Consider the following 16,877-nt stretch of genomic DNA (forward strand, 5'->3'; position numbering starts at 1 on the left):
ATCTCACGCAATCTGAAAAACGCCTCTGCCAACGTCCATCAGCCTCGAAAGTCTCACTATGCAACTAATTGGCAGATCTAATCTATGCCAGGTGGATTCTTTCCATTCTATTTCTAAGGATTCTCTTTCATATTGTTATTTGACGCTCATGATCAAATTATAGCAAATGAAAGCCTCCTCCTTAAAGCATGGAAACCCTTGGTAATTCCCCAGTCCCTTCAAGGACACCTCAGGCATCATCTATCACACAATATCGTGTTCAGATTGCACAACCAGCCCATTTCGGAGCTTTTGCATCGTGGGTCTTCTGTGTCACGTGCCCTTCCAGCGACTTGGACCACATCCTATACCTTCTACGTGAGGCACCTCAATTACATTACTTCCTCAGCACAGTCCAGGTTGTGTTCCACGAGACACGTAGATACCCAGAACCCGATATTCCTGACGAGTTTGCTGTCCATCTTTGGAGAGACTTTTACCCCTCATCTTCAGCATCTCCAGGGTACTCTCCACCTCTTTCAGCTCCCAGATATCCTCCTGCACAGGTTGTACCTTCCCCAAGACAGTATTTACACTCTGAAGGTACTCCTCCTGGATATCCTCCACTCGCGACAGTAGCTCCTTATCCCTTCTCAGATCCGTGGACTCTGCAACCTACCCCTGTACTCTCACGAGCAGTAACACCCACTTCGGCATCACCAGTGTTACCTCAGACAGGACCTCTTTTACCAGATTTCCAGGGTTGGTTCCATGTTGCTTCTCTTGCCCCCTCCAACATGAGCAACCTCAGGGAGCAGCCCGAATTTTCTTCCAGGAATGGTACAAACTAGAGCGTAGGTTTGTGCTCTTCTCACAGGGACCTCCGACATGTCGCAACGCTCGCGTGCAACCTCTCTGGAGATAAGCGACTCAAAGTCCAAAAAAGACCCCTGAAGTCAACTTAGAAGACGAAGCACTACTTCAACTTGAAATTTCTTAGCTTCAAGACAACATCTTCGACTTGGTCGAAAAAGTCCAACAACTCCAAGATTCTCGCAGTACCATACATATAGAGGATGACGTGACGCCACCGGATCTCGTTCCCACCTGAGGTAGAAAACACTAAACTCGGTACCCTCGACCGCTTACTCAAAGCTTCCAAAACTAAAAGACTTGACATTAAACTTCCGGAAGCCTATACTGGTCAACGAAATCACCGAACAGTTGACCAATGGCTCGCAAAACTGTGCATGTACTTTGATACTGTTGACCTCACTGAAGGCAAAAAGATTGCCTTGGTAGCCTCCTTCCTCAAGGATACAGCTTTCCTATGGTGGCAACGACGCTTAAAGGACGGCAAAGGTGTGTTAACTTGGGAATGTTTTGAACATGTGCTCCGTAAGCAGCTCATACTTGCGAATGCGGACTTCCAAGCACGTTCAAAACTTCGACAGTTGGAGCAAACGGGCTCCCTGTCTTCCTACATCTCCCAGTTCACCACATTGGTGCTGGAGATTGATGGCAAAACTGATGATGATTGTCTTCATGCTTTCATCTCAGGCCTAAACCCCTCGTTACGCATTGATACAAAGTATGGACACTATGAATGTTTGGTCATGCCTATTGGGTTAAACAATGCCTAGACCACATTCATGACACTAATGAATGACATCTTCAGGCCTTTCCTTTATAAGTTTGTCATCGTTTACCTCGATGACATCCTCGTTTTCAGTAGATCCCTACATGAGCATAAACAACATCTTCACCAAGTTTTTGAAGTTCTCCGCGCAAATTCTCTCTACATCAACGTTGAGAAGAGTGAGTTCTTCAAGACCCAACTCGAATATTTGGGACATGTTATTTTAGCTCAAGGCATCTCTGTGGATCCCAAGAAGGTCGAGGTAATCCGAAACTAGCCTACTCCTAAGAACGTTCATGATGTCTGCTCTTTTCTCTGATTGGCAAACTTCTATAATACAAAGGTCTATCAGTTTTTCGAAATCGCAGCTCCTATGTCTGGATTATTGAAAAGTACAGCTGTTTTTCAGTGGCTTCCCGAAACAGAGTATAGTTTCCAACAACTCAAGCAAGCACTCACTACCACACCGGTTATGGCTATTGCTGACCCAAACCTTTCATTTGAGGTCATGATCGACGCTTCCGACATTGCTACAGAAGCAGTCTTGATGCAAGAAGGCAGAGTTATTGCTTTTGACAGCCATAAACATTCCGATATCCAAACTCGATACCCAGTATATGATAAGGAGTTTCTTGCCGTTGTACATGCTTATCACTCTTGGAAACATTATCTCATGGGAGCCGACTCGGTGGTCAAGACAGACCATCACTCTCTAAAGTATATCTTTACTCAGCGAGTCATGAATGCTCGACAAGCACACTGGGTTGAGTTTTTGGCCAACTTTCACATGACCATTGAGTACATTCCAGGACTACGCAATGTGGTTGCAGATGCTCTCAGCGGGTTAACTCTAGCATCAGCTATGGTAATCTCTACACTATTTGTGGATGTTCCGAATTCATTAAAATGAAAGTATTTCAATGATAAAGACTTCGGGACAGCAGTACAAGTTCTTTCAAAAGATCAACCTTCGACTTCCGAAAATATGCTGTTAATGGTCCAAAATATGCTGTTGAGTCTCTATTCGGAAGTCGAAGGTTGATCTTTTGAAAGAACTTGTACTGCTGTGGCGAAGTCTTTATCATTGAAATAATTCCCTTTGAATGAATTCGGAACATCCACAGATAATGTAGAGATTACCATAGCTGATGCTAGAGTTAACCTGCTGAGAGCCTCTGCAACTACATTGCGTAGTTCTGGAATGTACTCAATGGCCATGTGAAAGTTGGCCAGAAACTCAACCCAGCGTGCTTGTCAAGCGTTCATGACTGGCTGAGTAAAGATATACTTTAGAGAGTGATGGTCCGTCTTGACCACCGAGTCGGCTCCCATGAGATAATGTTTCCAAGAGTGATAAGCATGTACAACGGCAAGAAACTCCTTATCATAAACCGGGTATCAGGTTTGGATATCAGAATGTTTATGGCTGTCAAAAGCAATAACTCTGCCTTCTTGCATCAAGACTGCTCCTGTAGCGATGTTGGAAGCGTCGGTCATGACCTCAAATGGAAGGTTTGGGTCAGTAATAGCCATAACTGGTGTGGTAGTGAGTGCTTGCTTGAGTTGTTGTCAAAAGCAATAACTCTGCCTTCTTGCATCAAGACTGCTCCTATAGCAATGTCGGAAGCGTTGGTCATGACCTCAAATGGAAGGTTTGGGTCAGCAATAGCCATAACTGGTGTGGTAGTGAGCGCTTGCTTGAGTTGTTAGAAACTATACTCTGTTTCGGGAAGCCACTGAAAAACTGTTGTACTTTTCAATAATTCGGACATAGGAGCTGCGATTTCGGAAAACTGATAGACCTTTGTATGGTGGAAGTTTGCTAATCAGAGAAAAGAGCGGACATCATGAACATTCTTAGGAGTAGGCCAGTTTCGGATTACCTCGACAATCTTGGGATCCACAGAGATGCCTTGAGCTGAAATAACATGTCTCAAATATTCGAGTTGGGTCTTGAAGAACTCACTCTTCTCAACGTTGATATACAGAGAATTTGCGTGGAGAACTTCAAAAACTTGGTGGAGATGTTGTTTATGCTCATGTAGGGATCTACTGAAAATGAGGATGTCATCGAGGTAAACGATGACAAACTTATCGAGGAAAGGCTTGAAGATGTCATTCATTAGTGTCATGAATGTGGCCGGGGCATTGTTTAACCCAATAGGCATGACCAAACATTCATAGTATCCATACTTTGTTCGAAAAGATGTCTTGTACTCATCGCCTTCTCGTATGCAAATTTGATGATAACCTGAACGAAGATCAATCTTTGAGAATTGTGTTGCGTGTAGAAGTTGATCGAAGAGATCATCGATGCGAGGCAATGGATACTTGTTTTGATAGTGAGCTTGTTGAGGGCTCGGTAGTCAATGCAGAGGCGCATTGACTTATTCTTTTTTTCCACAAGTACAGGAGATCCGAAAGGGCTGCGATTGGGCCGAATGTGACCTTTGTTGAGTAGTTCGGTCACCTGTCTTTGGATTTCTTCATTTTGAGTGTATAAGGAGGTTTCGACGGTGGATTACTGTCGGGAATAAGTTCGATTGGGTGATCCACTGGTTGTCGACGTGGTAATTGCTTTGGCAATTCCTGTGGAAAAATATTGAGGCAGAGCTGGAAAAAAGGTTGGTTGAGGTATTCAGGAGGATCCTTTGTTGGAGTCTCCTCTACGAGGTCGTAGAGCCACTGTTGTCCAAGTATGACATCGTACTGAGAATGAGGCATGATGTCGAAGTTCAACTTGTCCGTATAATGTTGGATGCGAAAAGACAAGTTTTGATCCTGGTGTTGCACAAGAAGGTAGTTCCATTTGCGAGTTCAATCTGATAGTCCATGGGACTAGGACTGGTGGTCAACCAAAGTTTGTCGATCATAGAACTAGCTAGGAAGTTATGAGAGCAGCCACTGTCGATGAGGATAGTGACCGTTGTTCCACGAATCGATTCTTGGACACAAAGTACTTGAGTGGCCAGGGAAGGTTCGGGGTTGCCGGCAAGGCTCATGTGGATGGTATTTGCCATTTAAACAGCTTTGCCTTTCTTGTCTTGTGCTGGGGTAGCATCTTCTGTTTGGGAAGTGCTAGGTTTCATATTGGAAATTTGCTTTGGTCGCTTGGGACAATCGAACCATCTATGGTCGCATGTACAGATGGTACAGAGTCCTTTTGTGCTGGAGTTCTTCTTCTTGTCAGTGGCCGCACCTTTATGTCGAGGATGACGGTGATGACTTTGTGAAGAAGAAGCGGTGCGATCCTTGGAGGAGTGCTTCTGTTGGGATCCAGCATACGCTTTTTGAGACTTGTGGGGATCTTGAGATTGTCGCTGACCTTGATAACCCGATTTTTTTCTAAACTTGGGGTCATCTTGAGGGCGAGCACCTTTGGCCATAGTAGAGTTCTATGTTCTATTAGCACTCTGCTTCCCTGTGTTTTGGAAATCTGTAATGTGCTCTGCATAAGCAATAGCACCAGCTGTGGTGGTGATGTTTGCTTTGAGGACATCAATGTGTAACGAGGGGTTTAGGCCTGAGATGAAAGCATGAAGACAATCATCATCAGTTAAACCATCAATCTCCAGTACCAATGTGGTGAACTAGGAGATGTAGGAAGACATGGAGCCCGTTTGCTCCAATTGTCGGAGTTTTGGATGTGCTTGAAAGTCCGCATTCGCAGGTATGAACTGCTTACGGAGCACGTGTTCAAAACGTTCCCAAGTTAACACACTTTTGCCGTCCTTTGAGCGTCGTTGCCACCATAGGAAAGCTGTATCCTTGAGGAGGGAGGCTGTTAAGGCAATCTTTTTGCCTTCAGTGAGGTCAACAGTATCAAAGTACATGCGCAGTTTTGCGAGCCATTGGTCAACTGGTTGGCGATTTCGTTGACCGGTGTAGGCTTCCGGAAGTTTAATGTCAAGTCTTTTAGTTTTGGAAGCTTGGAGTAAGCAGTAAGGGCACGGAGTTTAGTGTTTTCTACCTCAGGTGGGAATGAGTCCACATAGTCGTCCAGTGGCGTCACGTCATCCTCTGTATGTGTGTTACTGCGAGAATCTTGGAGTTGTTGGACTTTCGGGAGCAAGTCAGAGATGCTGTCTTGAAGCTTAGAAATTTGAAGTTGAAGTAGTGCTTCGCCTTGTAAGTTGACTTCAGGGGTCTTTTTTGGACTTGAGTCGCTTATCTGCAGAGAGGTTGCACGCGAGCGTTGCGACATATCCGAGGTCCCTGTGAGAAGAGCACGAACCTGTGCTCTAGTTTGTACTATTCCTGGAAGAAAATTTGGGCTGCTCCCTGAGGTTGCTCATGTTGGAGGGGCAAGAGAAGGAGCATGGAACCAGCCGTGGAAATCTGGTAAAGAAGGTCCTGTCTGAGGTAACATTGGTGATGCTGAAGTGGGTGTTACTGCTCGTGAGAGTACAGGGGTAGGTTACAGAGTCCACGGATCTGACAAGGAATAAGGAGCTGCTGTCGGGAGTGGAGGATATTCAGGAGAAGGATTAACTTTAGAGTGTAAATATTGTCTTGGGGAAGGTACAACCTGTGCAGGAGGATATCTGGGAGCTGAAAGAGGTGGAGAGTACCCTGGAGATGCTGAAGCTGAGGGGTAAACTCTCTCCAAAGATGGACAGCAAACTCGTTAGGAATACCGGGTTCTGGGTATCTACGTGTCGCGTGGAACACAACTTGGACTGTGCTGAGGAAGTAATGTAATTGAGGTGCCTCACGTAGAAGGTATAGGATGTGGTCCAAGTCACTGGAAGGGCATGTGACACAGAAGACCCACGATGCAAAAGCTCCGAAATGGGCTGGTTGTGTAATCTGAACACGATATTGTGTGATAGATGATGCCTGAGGTGTCCTTGAAGGGACTGGGGAATTACCAGGGGTTTCCATGCTTTAAGGAGGAGGCTTTCATTTGTCATGTCCATTCGCATCAACTCATGATGTGAGGGAGATGGAGAGGCCATTGATGACTTTAGGTGGGGTTGGCGCTAAAAATTTTTACGCTCATTCTCTCCATCTCTTCCATGCACAACATGCGTGGATATCCTTCTAATAGGCGCTAGAAGGTGGGGGGCATTTCCTACAGGCAGGAGCGAAATTTGCTCTGATACCACTGTAAGAAATCCTAGATTTACTATATTTAGAAATGTGCTAAGGAACAGAAAGGAGACTGAAATAGCATAGAACAAGGAATATTTGTATTGCTTGAGTGTCTGTAGTGTGTCATCCATACAGTTGGGCCTCTCTTATATAGAGAGTGAAGAGTCATACATGAAAAGGTGTGTACTCCAAAGTGTATGTGCATGAAGAGCATAGTTTTTTCCATACGTTACCATACGCATACGTCATACGAGTACGGAAGTATGATTGGAGTATGGTTCAGCCCTTGGGGCTGAAACATACGTGACCCTAGTTTTATCCAAAAAATTTCAGAAAAATATAGATTGATCATTGATCATTGTACACATTAAATTGACACAGAGGTATTAAACTGAAACTTGAAACTTGTATAATTGTATTAATTTTAAAGTCGTCAATCATGAGTCATGAGTCATGAGTCGTGAATCGTGATTCTTCATTCATGAAAGACTCCAGCCTCCAGAGACCGTAGTCATCTGGATTCTAGATTTTGATACATCATAGATGGAATCATAGATCATAGATCAATAATCAATACTACACCAAATTTCAAAAGGTCCAAAACATCATGATCAAACTTCAAAGGAAGTAGGTACACCGTATTAGTAACTACACCAAAACATGAAAGGCAAAACATCATAAAGAAAAGGCTGCCAGTGTGCCACAGCCTCAAGCTGCATCTTCATTCTCATCCTCTTGCTCATCCTCATCCTCATCATCATCTGCATCAATGCCTGCACCCTCCTCATCCTCCTCCTCCTCCTCATCACTATCATCCTCATCTGCCTCGCCATGGAACTCCAAAAGACTAGAGCTGCTTGAAGCTGCAGCAACATCCATCGTTCCTGTAAGTGTAACAATAGGGGCTGCAATGTCTTCTCCCTCTGTATTTGCTTGCCTCGCTAGCAGCCTATCATCATCCTTCTCCTTGTTGATCATTTCTAGGGTCACTTCTATCTTCTCAAATCCCCTTTCCTTGATTTTGGAAATGAGACGCAAATTAGTATGGATGTATACTAATTTCTCGGTATTCTTTGGAAGCAGCCTATTCCTTCTTTTAGTATGGATAAGAGAGAATGTGCTCCAATTCCTCTCACAAGGAGAAGCACATGTGCCTTGCGAGAGCACTCGAAGAGCTAACCGCTGTAAATTTGGTGTGTGAGCCCCAAATGTCTCCCACCATTTTACCCCTTGGTGCATTCTCTTTTCATCCTTTGCAATCGCACGAGCAAATGTGCCTGACATGGATTTGTAAATATCCAACTCATCACATAAGGTGCCTTGGCTGTCAACATCATACTTGGTGTACCGCTCTATGGCATCCATCCACCCATCGTGCACCTCCTTGTTACTATCTGGATTTTTCTCTCTCCAAATAGGATGGAGAACAAACGCTGCCGCATGCAATGGAGAATGCATCATATTCCACCTGTCAACACATAAGGCTCTAACATCAGCCAGCTTTGAGGATTCAATCCCATCAATAGTTGCCATCTTCTCGACCATCCGATCAGTGAGTTCATATACAAGTCCCATGGTAGCCCCTTCCCTATCAGCCAGGCGAAGGATCTTCAAAATAGGTGCACAAAGCTTCACAATGAGTCTTGCATCTTGCCAAAATGAAGCACCCAATATAATAGAAGACACCTGTTGTGCTTTCACAGTGCGTGACACCTTCTTCTTGCAATACTCATCACTGACAACCATGCGACGCAATCCATTGTATACCCTCTCATCCAACAAGTTTGCTAACATGATAAACATGTAAGCAAACCGTGTTTGTGCTGGCTTCACCAATTCCTTCTTGCTGAATTTTCTATACATTGCTAACACGGTGTGTTTCCGGGTAACAAATGTCACAATCATGTTAGCATGTACCAACACTGGCTTTACCCATGGAAGCTTTCCAATGTCCTCAAACAAGAGGTCAAGGCAATGGCATGTGCATCTAGTATAGAAAATGTGAGGCCACTCTTCCTCCACCAATTCTCCTGCGCGCACACAGTTAGATGCATTGTCCATACACACCTGCACCACATTTTCAGCCCCAACATCAAGAATGGCATCTTTCAGTATCCCAAAGATGTACTCCCCTGACTTATACTGCCCACTTGTGTCCACGGACTTCAAGAAGGCTGAACCATATATGCATGAGACCATAATATTGATTATAGGCCGGCGTCGAGTGTCAGACCAACCATCACAAGTTATGGTGCAGCCATATTTTTTCCACTTATGCCGAAACCGTAGCATCTCTTGATCTATGCATACTGCTTCATTAGTTAGCTCCGTTGTGCGCAAAACATTGTAGGATGGAGGCTTGAAGGTAGGCCCAACTTGGCCAATGGCACGAACCATCTCCAAAAAATAAGGGCTCCTCACCTTCCAATGAGGAATATCCTCTACAAAGAAAAAACGACGGAGAGCAATGTATGCATCCTTCCGTGCTTGTGACTCCCATGCCTTTTCCAAGGTTCCCTTTGACGTCTTCAACTTCTTTTGCTTTGGCTCATATGCACTGCCAGATGCATTTCCACTTGCAGTATCACTCACTGAGGCATCTCCCAAATCAGCCACATCTTCAACAAGCTGTTTTGCAGCAGTTTTTAGGGCCACCTTTGCCTGCAATCTTCGACAAGTATCTTTCACATTTTCAGGAGGAGCAGTACACTTGTCAACCCCCAAGCCTGTGAGCCCAAGAAAATGTGCCCTTATACGGGTCGGTCCTCCATCCCATGAATGAGGGCAATATTTACATTTACAAGTGAATTGGCCCTTCCCCAAAGGCTTCAAGGCCTCTACAAATTCCCATTCTGGTCCTTTTTGTCTTCCCATTTGTAGATCTGCAAGCTGCAAATTTGCAAAAGAGAAATAAGGCATTGGGCAAAGGAACAATTTCCAAAGAGGGCTTGAAGTCCTTGCAGGCTGCCCTGTTAGATGGCATCAACTAAAGAGAGAGCACTTGCTGCAAAACAGGAAAAAAAAGCAGCCATTGCATTTACCTTGACACTTGGAGCAGGTAGAGCGTAGAGGCAAGCTGCAGGCTGCAACTGTACGGTGACCACTCACCTCCAAAGCAAGTATAAGAGGGCAAAGGGCTGTCTAAATAGAGGGCAGCAAGGTGCTGAAGAAGAGGGCAAACTGAAGAACTTAGAAGAGTGAAGGGCTGAGGGGACTCGGGAGTCGGGACTGAAGAAGAGGGCAGCACTGAGCAAGGTGCAGAAGAAGCTTAGAAGAGGGCAAAGGGCTGCAGCCTGCCTAAATAGAAGCAAACGTCAGCCTAAATAGGCTCTTGAGGCAGCAATGGTCGGTGTGCAGCGGCCAGCTTGCAAGCAGAGCGTCGGTCGACGATGAACAGTACGGAAGCCTTCGCAAGGATGTCGTACGGAATCCGGATTCGAATTTCGAACATCGCAGCCCAGCAACAATATAAGGTACACATCCCGATTTTTTAACCCCCAAAAAAAGTCACGTACGGAAATCCGTACGGACGTCCGTACGTACGGCCGTACGGAATCCGTACGGAAAAACTGACCGTACGCGTACGGATGCAATCATGATGAAGAGGTGTGTACCCCTTGTGAAGGGTGTGACCCTTGATGAGAGGGTACATTACAATGGGAGTGTCTCTTTAATAGAATGTCTCTTGTGAAGGGTTGTGCCTCATAGGAAGTGTCCCGTCGAAAGGGCATACCCTTCCACAAGTGTCCATTCATCAAACCATCCATAAGTCTAAGGTATAGAGAAAGGAATACGCCACAGATCGTGACACTTTGGTGGCAATATCTTTGTTCAGGAGATCTGAAGTTCAATATTATGTGTTATTAAATGATTTCATTTTTAATCTTAGTTGATGAAAACAGGCAGGTCCTTTTAACATTTAACATTGAACTTGGTGGCTGTTTGCTTTTTTAAAAACGTTTTTTTCCGCTGAACCAAGTTCTTTACGCGCAGGAGATCGATTTGCTCTGGTTGCAACGTAGACCAGTGCTCTTCTTGTGATGGTGAAACAGGTGTTACCGGGAGCCCGAGTACAGACTTTGCTTATGACACTCAAATTCTAGGGAATCAGGGTGCTACAGTTGTGGGAGGTTAGTGAAATTTATCTAAATCTAGAGGCAGCAATGCAAGAACCTTCTTTGAAGACGTTTTTTAATGCCTTTTTTCTGTTGGTGAAAATTTTATCCAACCTGTTTGGCTATTTATGGAATCTTTGTAGTTGTGTTTCATTCAGTGGTGTAATGAAATGGTTCTTGCACTTTTGGCAGTTCCTGTTGGTAGCAAGAGAGGTCGGTCTGATATTCGGAGTGAAGCTTCAGAGACAGAGTCTGTTGACTGCATTGCACAAAGGCTTGCAGAAATGTCAAGTCCATTGTCGTGCAAACGACTGCGTTCTTCTTCAATGGATGTTCCTGATGCTATGGATGAAGTAATTGCAGATGTAAGCTCTGTCCAGGATATGAATTTAGAGTCCATGGAATTGCCCGAACATCAGGCTTGTGGCAATCTAAACAATGTGCAGGCTTCATCTCGAGGATGCTTGACTTCAATTGGTAACAAAAGGGGTGTACTACAGTCATCGATATGGTCAAATCTTTTGTGTGCTGGAATGTTCTAAGCTAGCCATCCTGCTTTGGCCAATTTTGTTGGGTCCTGGCTGATGAGGTACCAATTGCAGAAGAGGAGTTTTGGGGTGTATAGGTTGCATTCCCCGTGTCCATATGCTGTATGTAGTCTAATTGACCTTACCTATAAAGTGAACGAGAGCTTATTTGTAGCAAGGTGCATTGTGGGCTCAATTATTTAGCTGCTTTGATAGCATGGAGTCGTTATGCTAAAAAGCTACATTCTCATTCAAATATCATGCATTAATGGGACTGTATATTGGTGTCATCTAGTTTCCTGGGGGGTGAGTTAAAGTGGGGCTTATAAGTTTTATCTAAAAAGTCTGTGATGTAAAGTCAAAATTAGAAAGATGTGTAAGTTCCAAAATTGAGAATCTGTTAGAGATTATAATGTTTACACTTGTCTAGACTCCTTGTTCTCATAACTTTCTCGCAAATGCATGCTGTTTCATGCCTTGCATACACCCTTGAAAAAGATATAGGCTTTTTATTCATTTCGCAATGCTTGAGTAGGAGAATTAGAACCATCAGTTGTGATGAAAGGGTTCAATGGAACATAAATTTGCTAATGTTATTCTAGGTCTTGCATATTCTATGATGCAAAAAACTTGCGAAGTTTTGTATTTATAAAGAGTTTCTGAAAGGTATAGGAAGGTAGACATAAGGCATGAAGAGTTTCATTGCGAGCTCTAGGTGAATGGGTAGTATTGTGATCATAAGAGAGATGCACGATTACATGCTTGAAGTTCATGCCATTGTCCAAACAAGTCCCTGTCCTCATTGTCTTTCTTTGTAGCTTTTGCATATTTTTCGGGCTGGCGGAGTCCTGCCATGTTCCAAGCATCCCCTCAGCATTGAATTAATTTGGTCCCCTACTTCCCACGGGCTTGTGGTGTGCGCGCCTCTCCATAGGTCCTTGTCTAATAAAGAACTCTGTTGTTGTGCCTAATCACATACATTTGCATTTAAATATGTCCCAATGTTACTACAATGTGCGAAGTTTTTGACCACCAAAGAAAGATAACAAAGTAAGTTTTTATTAATGAGATAGTTTGAATGGAACTATTGTGGTGCACAAAGATTGAGTGCCAAAGAAATGACATCAAAGCTAAATTTCAAAACTCATTCAAAATGATGATGTAAAATTGAGTCGACATTTTCAATTAATGGAGTGTTTCGGTGTACAATGGGAGTATGCAAAAGTTGGTTGGATATGAGAAGATCTTGTCAATATTTCTCTTGAATTAGGAGGGGACACTTTTTCAATTGAAACCTTTGCTACTATGCTTTGATAATTAGAAGGTCCGTCCTTGACAAGCTAACATTTGCATCCTTGGGTTTGACGCTTAGAGGTCCCTCCCTCAAATCATTCTTCCTCACCCATCATCTATTTGCAATTTAGGCTTGCTCATGCCTAAGATCATGCCTGTATCTAAGGGGTTGGTCACATCCACCTGAACCCCAATGATTTTGAAGTTGATATTTTTGTTTCATCCTTCTCTCTCCTTCCTCGAGGGTCTCTTGAATGATCATTCAAGTTTGTGCATGTTCACTACTTGGACAAGTCTCAGTTTCCTTCATGTGTGCGTCATTGGTGCCATGAGCTCCTGCTTCCATTTCTTTACACTTTTCCACTTTTGCCTAGCTATTACTCATATCCTCAAGGCGTTCCTTGCGGTTTGTATTTTCACTCCTTAGAGTCTAGAGCATTTGAATCGAAAGTGCCTCTGATGCCTTGCAAAGTTTGTGTACCTCCAAATCAAGTACTTTCATGTTGAAGCTTACTCTTCCATTGTCTTTTTCAAACCCTCATTCTTGTCCTTGATGGCATCATGTATTTCAATTTGGCTATCTAGCCTCTTCATGCGCATGAAGAGGCATTATTTTTTCTTATTGTTGAAATCTGACTAGGTTGGAAGAGCCATCCGACGTAGTCCGTTTCTCGAATGCATCATAATTGTTGCCCATTTGGCACTTCTCATCATTTGTACCGAGTGAACATGTACACACAAAGTGTACTAGATAGTATGATGTGAAAGAAACAAAAAATTACATCCGACAAAAAGATTGGCATTCAAAATGGACAAATGTCGATACTTTCATCTTCTTAATTGTACACATACTACATTCTACCAATATTGTGAAACTAAAAAATGAGGTTGAAAACTTTCACCAAGATTTTATATTAATATATATTAGCTAGTTGAGTTGGAGGGATGCAGGTACTTGCCAAGCGAAGAACTAAGGACGTGAAAGGTTTGATCTACAAATCCAAAGAGTGGATGTCTACAATATGTTGTGTTAATGCTACTGGAGGAAGTATCCCAAGTCTTCACATATTTCAAGCAATTGTGAGGCAAAGAACTTCTTGCGCAAAAAGCAAGTGTAGATCTTTAGCAAGTATTGTGTCTCATTCACAACATTCACTTTGAAAAAAATGTTGTAAGATTTAGATCCACTAGTATTTATTTGGCCATTGAATAGATTTACTTGGGATAAGGCCTATGGCCCAACCAAACATAACACTAGTATTTATTTGGCCATTGAATAGATTTGCTTCGGATAAGGCCTATGGCCCAACCAAACATATTTCAATCCTTGTGGACGATGAATGTTACGTTGGCAATTGGGGAGGAAGGACCTATGAATCCATGCAAGCACATGACATTCTGCTTGACGTGGAGCCATCACCAGCATAGAAGGGTCAAGGTATTTCCAAGACATGAAGACATGGTGGAGTAACACGATGCCAAGGCTAGTAGACTTTGTGCCATACCCGTGGAGTAAATTCAGAAGAAGGCGGCCTTTAAGGTCATGAGCAAACTGAGAATGCAGAGACGGCCAAACAAGCGTGTAGAGAGGGCATAGTCAAATGTGTCTAACGGCCAAACTACTGAAGGTGATGTAGGATAAGATTGCAAACATGCAAGGCAATACATCAGAGGCATTGACCGGGTCCTTCTGCATCAAACTTCTCGTGAGCTTGGACTTAATTATGTTTAGATGTCGTTCTTGTTGGCCCTCAACATGAAATCATCTCGGGTGAAGATTTGTGCTTCCGTGAAATCGATGAAGGGCGCACTTGTTTGGGTGTGTTTCCTGCGCAAGAACCCACTTCTTTGTACGTCAAGGGACATCGTCAAGCACCCATTTGCCTATCCATTGTACTAAAGCTTGGACACAAGTGCGTCCGAAGGACATCTCGACAAAACCGATGCCAAGGAACTCTCCTCAAGAGAATCAAGGACCCAATTCTTTGGTTGTGCATGCGGTGCAAGAACCCCGGTCTTTGGGTACAACGGGACAGCGAAGCATTGTTTGCCAATCGATTGTACAAAAACGCATTGGACACGCTCCGCCCAACTCCGGGGAACAAGGACTTACGGCAAGGTGTGCACAGACCAGCATAATAGGTGTTTACTATGTAAAACTTTCCCAATCTCTATAAAGAAAATAAAAGCTTTTCTTTGAATTCACGTGCTATCTTCATTCAACAATCTCATACAAACAATCTTTGCTACCCTTTCACATACAATCATTGTCGTAGTGTTCCCTTCAAGCAATCACTCCAAACAAACTTTCCTACCCTTTCTTTAAGAGTATTCCATAAACAAGCTCATTCACCCAATCATATGTTCAAGTTTTCCTTTAGTTGTCTTTCTTTGAGCATCAATTTTTCTTTCATCCCTTATCCATTTGCTTGATATCGAGCACATTTTCTTTGTGGTATATACTTCTGGTAAAGTGTTTATTATGCTAGAGTCCTTTTACGGCTATGTTTATATTTTACTGTTACTATTGCTAGCATTCTTTTTATACCTGTGCATAGTTCATTCCTGTGAGATGATGGTGTGAGCTTTTATAAACTTTGTGCAAATGAGCCAATCAACTAGCCTTATGAATGTTTGGGCATTTGTGACAATGAGGAGAATGGATGCCAAATAGGTTTGGGATACCTTCATGGGATAGAATGCAAACTTTGCAAATACGAACAAATGGAATGGTAAACAAAATGAATCTTTATTTTTTAAAGCATATTAGTCAAGGATTGTTTCTTTTCTCATAAGGGAAGAAAAGATATACACTAGAGTGAGACAACTTGCAAAGAAGATAGCTCAATATTGACTATAATGAAAAATAATCTATCATTGCTTTGCATTATAACAATAGGTTCTTTCATCTTTTGGTATCTTCTATTACCGCATTGCATCTCAGTAACAAATTGCCATGTTTACTAGCTCTGCAAGGGTGATTCATGCCATAACATTGTTGAGCCAAAAAGGGAGTCTAGGAACACAACCCAAAAGGGACAACCAAGAACTCAACCCAAATGGGACATGCAGCTTGCAATCAAGAAGTTGGGGAACCATGGGATAGGAAGCACCACCTCCCCTCTAAAGGTGCAAACCTTCTCTCCAAATCTAGTTTAGTTAGATAAAATACATGACCGCGGGACCTCATTGTTTTCTACTTAATCTTGAATCCCACTTTAGATGTGAATTATAGCTAGGTATACTATGTTCCCAAAGGATTAGCGAATACATTGGCCTTAGAAGCGAATTATGGAATGAAGGAATTACCAAAGCTTGGAAATGAAAGATCTATCGTGACAAACTTATGCTTATGCAACCTGCCTTCTCAAAATGAGGAGATCATGAGAGCTCAGGTGTTGCTTGAGAGTGCATGTTGGTGGATGAGCTCATAGTATCAGCCTGCCAAGACTGTCTTTTGAGTTCATAAAATTGTAAGGGTCTATCTGTAAGAAAATATAGGTGAAGAAAATAGATATGAGTAGATACCTTGTGAAAGTATCATAGATCTTTTGTAGGTTTGACTAACAAAGATAAATAAAGAAATGTACCAACAACACTAGAAAATGTATGGCTCTATCCATAAAAGCACTCATGGCTTATGAATAAGATGGTTGATGACATCCAAGACCCAATGGAGTCGGAGCCAACTTCAAGCTCAACAAAAGTTTGGATTTAAGTAAGAAGTGCATGTGGATCCTATGGTGACCCTTTTACAAGCAAAATGAACCTCCATAAGACATGAACACCTTTGTTGGAAAGCAATAGTCAATCAAGCTCCTTCATATGGACATGAAACAAGAGATAACAACTTTTCTTTTGGTATTATATAAAAATCCTTATGAACATCATTAAGTCATGTCTCACAAATTCTTGTTGATGATATGAGACATTCTCTTCTTTATTTTGATTCCTTGCAACCTCAAGTTCTATACCGTGTATGTCTCTTATTAAAAAATGCAATAATGTCTCACAAATTCTTATTGATGAAATGAGATAGACTTTTTTTCATTTTGAGTTCTTACAACCTTGAATTCTATATCATGTATGTCTCTTTTTCTCATGGATTAATTCTTTTAAAGGGATTAAAAAATATTCAATAAATTTGCACAAATGTTTTGAAATTTCTTTAAAACATTCTTTAATCACAATTAAGAGACATGATTGTGCTTGTATAGAGCAAATCGTCAA

General features: G+C 42.6%; 2 protein-coding genes across 3 annotated transcripts in view; one reads left to right on the top strand and one right to left on the bottom strand.

Annotated features, from left to right (window-relative positions):
- The window catches only part of AAR3 (defective in cullin neddylation protein (DUF298)), a 50,775-nt gene extending 39,164 nt beyond the window's left edge, over positions 1–11,611 (top strand). The window contains exons 8-10 of one of the 2 annotated variants that reach the window (XM_087401721.1): positions 10,706–10,842; positions 11,020–11,396; positions 11,453–11,611. In XM_087401721.1, the coding sequence (XP_087257847.1) occupies positions 10,706–10,842; positions 11,020–11,369 (487 nt within the window). In that variant the 3' untranslated portion in view covers positions 11,370–11,396; positions 11,453–11,611. Of the gene's footprint in view, positions 1–10,705; positions 10,843–11,019 lie in introns of both variants that reach the window. The other variant, XM_087401720.1, reaches the window with a different exon arrangement.
- LOC147882266 (uncharacterized) lies at positions 7,325–9,601 on the bottom strand. The gene has a single exon (XM_087401717.1). The coding sequence runs from the start codon at positions 9,584–9,586 to the stop codon at positions 7,421–7,423; it is 2,166 nt and encodes a 721-aa protein (XP_087257843.1). The 5' UTR covers positions 9,587–9,601; the 3' UTR covers positions 7,325–7,420.
- Positions 11,612–16,877: the final 5,266 nt, after the last annotated feature.

The sequence above is a fragment of the Dipteris shenzhenensis genome, chromosome 30 (assembly GCF_047967505.1).
Source record: "Dipteris shenzhenensis isolate YYH24624 ecotype China chromosome 30, Dip_SZ_1.0, whole genome shotgun sequence".
Classification (NCBI taxonomy): Eukaryota; Viridiplantae; Streptophyta; class Polypodiopsida; order Gleicheniales; family Dipteridaceae; genus Dipteris; species Dipteris shenzhenensis.

Excerpts from the sequence above, each read along its gene's own strand:
- LOC147882266 (XM_087401717.1), bottom strand. The coding sequence starts at position 9,586 with ATGGGAAGACAAAAAGGACCAGAATGGGAATTTGTAGAGGCCTTGAAG.